The sequence below is a fragment of the Platalea leucorodia genome (assembly GCF_965183815.1).
Source record: "Platalea leucorodia genome assembly, chromosome: Z".
NCBI classification, from domain to species: domain Eukaryota; kingdom Metazoa; phylum Chordata; class Aves; order Pelecaniformes; family Threskiornithidae; genus Platalea; species Platalea leucorodia.
This window is the reverse complement of record NC_138858.1, coordinates 4,394,235-4,400,537: the sequence shown is the minus strand read 5'-3', so window position 1 is coordinate 4,400,537 and position 6,303 is coordinate 4,394,235. Positions and strand designations below refer to the sequence as shown.

At 46.6% G+C, this 6,303-nt stretch overlaps 1 protein-coding gene across 1 annotated transcript; it reads right to left on the bottom strand.

Annotated features, from left to right (window-relative positions):
- Nucleotides 1-805: 805 nt before the first annotated feature.
- LOC309602248 (immediate early response 3-interacting protein 1-like) lies at nt 806-5,046 on the bottom strand. Its single transcript, XM_082335649.1, has 3 exons — nt 4,933-5,046; nt 3,117-3,218; nt 806-2,204 (listed from the first exon to the last, which is right to left on the bottom strand). The coding sequence occupies exons 1-3, from the start codon at nt 5,021-5,023 to the stop codon at nt 2,149-2,151; spliced, it is 249 nt and encodes an 82-aa protein (XP_082191775.1). The 5' UTR covers nt 5,024-5,046; the 3' UTR covers nt 806-2,148.
- Between the last annotated feature and the right edge of the window lie 1,257 nt (nt 5,047-6,303).

Here is a 6,303-nt window from a genome sequence, read left to right as displayed (position 1 = left end):
AAACCGCTGCTCCTTTTCACTGCATGTGCCTAATTGATTTTGAAATGATCTGCCCGTGTGCTGTAAGCCGTGCACTGAAACTTCAGCCTTTCTGAAAGGACAGGCAGATGGGGGAAATCACTTTTTACCTGCTTTTAAAGCTGCTGCTTGTAATCTTTAGTACTGGCTTTTATTTTGGTAAGATCGAGTGTTTTAACAGTCAATAAATACGAAAAGGAAATGGTACTCAAGCTGTGCTTCAAGTCATTCAGTACTCCAATCCAATGCATCAGCAATGGAACCATCTACCACTGCTTTTTTGCAAAAATTTTACAAAAAATACAGAGACCTGCATACTTTCCATGTTTTATCTACTCAACATACTGATTTCCATGAAAGACAGAGATATGAAAATAACTGATCCAGATGCTACCCTCGTCACCTCTGAATTACATGAAAATTAATATAAAGAAATTCTTTATAACAGATCTGCCTACTCTAGAATTTAAAGACTAGCATGATCCTCTTCTGCCTCAGGCCAATGTTACCATGGCTCATTAGGTTTGCTACATAAGCCAAAATACAACTTCATAGCAGAGAGATGATGCTCACAAGAGCCAGAGGGATGGGAAAAAAATATTTCATAGAAGAACAGTAACTCTGGTGTCTGGAACAGGATGAAGCTGCGTTTTGAGATATTCCCACCGTACACAGATAGAGAGCGAGTTAGGAAAGAGAGTGCTTAACTTAGAAATTCAGAATTTATTTACAAATTTTCACTAAAAAAAGGAAGCAACATAAAACTCTCCTCCTGGATATACGCTACTCTGCAAAACACTGCAACTGAAGACCATTAAATTCATTTACACATTTTACAGATTTATCTTTGTATACAACAGCGTACGCTTCAGTCATCAAGACGTCGGAAGAAGAGATGATCAACTAAGCTGTTTTATCATAATGAAACTGCCAGGTTCCCCTTGGCCTTCCCCACTTTACGAATAAGCTGAAACACTTTAGCAGAGGAACAGACATAAGACTGCAACTTGTCTAAAAAGGTACACGAGAATCAGCCTTCTCCAGCAGTCTTAATCGAGACAAGATCTGTACCACAGCAACCAGCAATATTTTTTGCGACAGAACTGGGGGATCATACCCATAGTTTCAATTTCAGTAAGCTGTTAATTTAACAGAAGATGGAGGGCGGGGGAAGCAGCAGCAGTAACAGAAGAGGCTGCAAATTCGCCGTTTTTTAAGAAAGAATTGCATTTGAAGAGGGCACGGTATTCCCCTCCCACATTTCCCCAAGAAGCTCAGAATACAAATGGTTCCCCGCTTCCAACACAGTAAGCACCACGCAGAAGTTTAACACACATTTTGAAAAGTATAATAATCCTTGACAGAACAGTAACAAACGCTAATCACGAATATCACCTGCTAGTCTAAATTAACACAGTTGCCCAGCTTTAGGTACAGCTTTTTTAGATCTTTTGCATAGCAATTGCACCTATTTTCAACTTACTTCACCATCAGCATGAAACATTATTGATTTTAAAAGACTACCAAACACCAAGAGAAAAATCCTGTTTTCGATCAAACCAGGAACGCTCGACTTCCAATGCGAGTTGAATCAGGACTTCACCCAGCTAGTTTTTGTCTCCCTCAGTATCGCAACTGCACTTCAATGATTTGTAACCTGTTTGTAGAGCCTAATTCATATTCTCTTTAACAGTATTGTGGTAGTAATTGGAAAGGAAAAAAAAAACAACACACAACACCACTGTTGTTTTTCTTGATTTAAAAATAAATTGGGAAGCGTACTGAAGGAAATTCATCCCTGAGTAACGAGACATTTATAAACCGCATCCTATCGACAATCATTGCAATATGTTACGACGCATACTCTTAACAGTCAGCGCTAGGAACAGGCAGCAACAGAACTTGTCATAGTCCAATATATTTGCAGCGTTGTTGCATTGATCCCATTATCTTGTTTAATGAAACTGCAAGTGAACATTAGGAAATAGGATAAATAGAAATAGTGTCTTTATTATTTTAAGTCGAATGTCAAATTGACAGCTAAACCGTGCTGGATCCCAGAAAACTCAGAGCAGTGATGGTTAGCAATCTGCTTCTTTGGATGTCCGAAAGATTTTGCAACAGGTATCTTCAACCAAACAACAGGAGGAGAACGATTGTAACGGAGTTCACTGCTATTAATGGCACTGTAGGGGGAAAAAAAAAAAAAAAAAAAAAAGAAGAGCAATTGTGAAAATTTTCTTCTGCACATCACAAAGTGACAGAACTTCTCATTACCTCGGGAGACTACCTTTTAAGGAGCAACATCAATCAAAAGTTTAAAAACACACTGCATTTTGTTATGCAAAAAACAGGATTAGTGGAAGGAGACAGGATCAGAGCCGAGGATAATAAAATTAGGAAGCAAAAGCATAAATATTTTTATATGTCCCATGATGTTATAACTTTTACCCAAACGATCGTTTCTCCAAATGAAACAAAACGATCTCAAAGCCAGTTTCTATCCTTGGCTTTGCTGTGATTTAGAAGAAACGTATCAGTTTTTACCCTGTGGTGGGTAAGACAGGTTAAGATCTGTTACTTCCTCCTGATCATCGCCTATAAAAGGAATTTTTGGTGTGCTTTATAGTGAAGAAAACTATGAGTAACTTCCAAATTAAAGTCTATTTTTTTCCCCATCCTTTGAGGCACGTAAGCCTGGCTTACCTTTAAGAATCACAGGAACTATATTTCCCTCACCAGATACTTCACATAAAATCGCGTTTAGCCAAGGTGAAGCTAATTGCACGCTCTGGTTGATCACCAAGCTTCCCCCCCGCTCCGAGGAAAGACGGGACGCAGCAGCGGCACCACAAGCCAGAGCCAGGGAATGTTTTACGCTTTATCAAAATCAGGGCACCTTAGCGGGGAGCTGCGCCCTCCTGCAGAGAGCCCACGCGTGAAGGACGGAACCCGAAGGAAGGACAGACTGGAAACGACGAGCAGAAACAGCAGCGCTTTGGCAAGAGAAGAGGGTCAAAATGCTGAGATTATTTCATTAAAGCACGGAAGCAAAACTTTGCAGGCGATAACGTTTGAACAAAAAGCCGTCGCCTTACCTCTCATAACGGTTCGTACAGACCGAATAAGGTTCGTTAGCTGTGCTTTAATTCCTGGTTCCTCTCCAAATCCTCCAATCCCTTGGTCACTTCCCCAGCCAACTGCGTCACAGAAAAACAGCCAGGCGTGTTAGAAAAGAAACCCCAAACCACGCAACAAATGCTATCGGCAATATTAACGAGCGATCAATCTTGATTGTCGTTAAGTTTACCGATTCGCTTTATTTCAAGATCAGATTTTAAAACGATATCCTGAAAACTGTTAAACCTTTCACTGAACGCAACGCTACCGACAGATCAATGCTTCTGTAAAGGAAACCCTTGCCTTTTTAATACACTACTATTCCCTGCATGCCAGAGAAACAAATGAGTTTATTTGGACTTCAAAAAAACACCCACCAGAATAAAACCAAACAAACTACATCTGTTCAGGGTCCTTTACCAGACGATAAAACGGCAAATATTTGTTGGGTATGAAGCAACGCTTCAGCACTGAGAAATGAGCTGCGCGACAGAAAGCGGTCAGCGCAGATTCCCAATCGGGATGATGGTTTTTGTAACTGCTATTAAAAAAGAAAAAAAAAAAATTACTCAGGAACTTTTAGGAAGGTTTACGAAGCCCTTCGGGGGAGAAGCCCTTCCCCGCCCGCCGCGGGCAGGCAGAGCGTGTGGTCCCGGTGACGGGACCAGGGATTTTTGATCCCTGCCGGTCACAGCCCTGACCCGTTTGGGGATGAGCGGAGCAGGGGAGGGAGCGGCTTTAAATATCCGAAACCGTGCTGTGCAACCCGCGAGTTTCTTTTCTCCAGAGACAACTTTTGAGTGATTTTTTTCCCTTCCTTGTCACCCTCGCTCTGCCGGCACTGGGCTGGGGGCAGCAGGCGAGTCCTCTCCCTCACCGAGCCGCTGCTTCCCGCTCGGATGAGCTTGGAGTTACTCCCCAGTCACCTGGGGCCGACAAGGGGCTTGACCCATCCCGTTGCTCCCCACATCTCCCTTCTCCTCGAGCTGCTGCCCATCAGGAAAGCGACACAAAAACCCCAGACCAAAACCGAGCAGGTCCCTCGCAGCGAATCCTACCGGGGAACAGGAGAAAGGGGTAGCTATCCGCGCTCCCGCCAAAAACCCGAGCTCAGCCTGACTTGGAGAAGCCAGGGCTGTCTGGATCAGGAGGCTGGGAAAGCTTGGATGACGACAGGTAATTTTTTTCTGGGGCTTTGCAGATCGTTGCGTCGGTGGCTTACTCTGTGTTTTGTTTTCTTTTAAAGGACAAGGACGCCTAAACTGGGGGATCTTTCTTCAGTGCGGCAGAAGCGCGGTACGTCAAAAAAAGGCACGGGGAGATGATAGAAGCCACCTCACGCCGTCACGGCGTCCTGACGTGCGGCACAAATGGGGACAAAATAGCAGAAATGCACAGGGAAGAAAAAAAAAAAAAAAAAAAGAAAAGAAAATTATGGAAAAAGAGAGACAAAGCAATGGCGGGAGCGACGTCAACCACAGCGGCAGAAAATTCAACTCCGCTCCTCGCACGCCGATACCCAACGGCGGCGGGGGAAGGCGGCGGGGGCCGCAGCACCGGGGGCCGCAGCACCGGGGGCCGCCAGGCCCCGGCAGGGCCCCCCGCAGCGCTACCAGCACCCCGGGCCGGCCGAGGGCCGTGCGGCCGCCGCTCGGTGCCGCCCGCCGGGCTCCGGCCGCGGCTCCCCCCCTTGAGGAGGCCCCGCCGGGCCGGGGCGTGCGTGCGGCGGGGCGGCGGCCTCCCCCGGTGCCGGTGCCGGTCCCCCGGCCCCGCTCCGCGCCGGCGGCGGCTCACCGTGTCGGAGGAAGCGCTCCTCATGCAGCACGGCGACGGCGTTGACGAGGAGGAGGGCGGCCTGCAGCAGCGAGTACAGGGTGAACGCCATGGCCGGGGCGGCACCCGGCGCCCGAGCGGGACGTGGCGGGGCGGGGCGGCGGGAGGGGCCCGCGGCTCCGCTCCGCGCAGGCGTGGGCGGCCGCCCCCGTCCCCCCGCCGGGGCGTCCCGGCCGTGGGCGGCTCCCCGGGGCCCCGTCCGCGTCCGTCGTGGCCGTGGGGCGGCTGCCGAGGAGTGGGAGAGGGCAGGGAGACCGCCCCGCTGTGGGGCTGCGAGGCGGCGCTCACGGGCATCGCGTACCCACGGTCTAACGTCGGTAGAATTGGTCAAAACCCGCCCACTCCATACGCAAAAACACATTTACTTATATTTAACTTGATGGGCAACACCTGTCTTTTTTTCCCCCCTATATTTTTTCAATACGTGTTGATTTACATTTTTGTTCCGGCAGGAAATCAGCTCAGATCACAATTGTTCATCGGATCTGTAATGACTGCAGAAGTCAAGATTCTTAGCAGAATCCGAAAGAAAACAATTACATTTTATATCGGATTGATCGAGGCCTCTGGGTACTTCTGCAGTCAAATAACAAAAATAATAATAACTGGAGCTCAGGGATACTGTATAGTTATTGATGCATAAATATGTATTTTTTTCCCTCGCATCTTTCAGTCTGATTGGCTGAAGGGAGTGATTTGCATAATCGCTCTGATTTTATTTCTCAGTAATCATACAATATGCAAACCCCTTAATTCCGGATGGATGATAGTTTTTATTACTCAATCAGGGTTCCACGATTTGCATAGCCACTGCGCTTTGACGGTTATTCGACTCATTTGCCGTGAGAGAAATGATAACTTTGTGCTTAATATGATGAACTGGCGAGACCCCATCTCAATTCCTTGCCCCACCACAGACTTCTGATACAATCTGGGTAAATTATTCACAGTTTATCAACATTATATCTCCATGTTTCAGCTCTGGGTTAAGATCCACTCACCAGCAAGCGCAAGATGATCTGATACTTCAGCAGTGAACCGAGCATCGGGGCTGTACGATCGATAGACACTCAGACACCGTGCGGATTATCCACGAAGAAACCCACACCTCAGCTTCTTCTTGGCTTCTGCTTTCCTTTCCGAAACACTTGCTTCAGTATAGCCGGTGACATAGTATTGTGCGTCTAAATAATCATTACTATTAAATTACATTACGTTTTAACAGCTGGAACGGGAAGCAAGAGAAAGCACCTCATCATCAGAGCCATATCATATTTTCTTACTAACTTACTCCCAAAATTACTAGTATTAAATAAGGGAGATGATAGAATA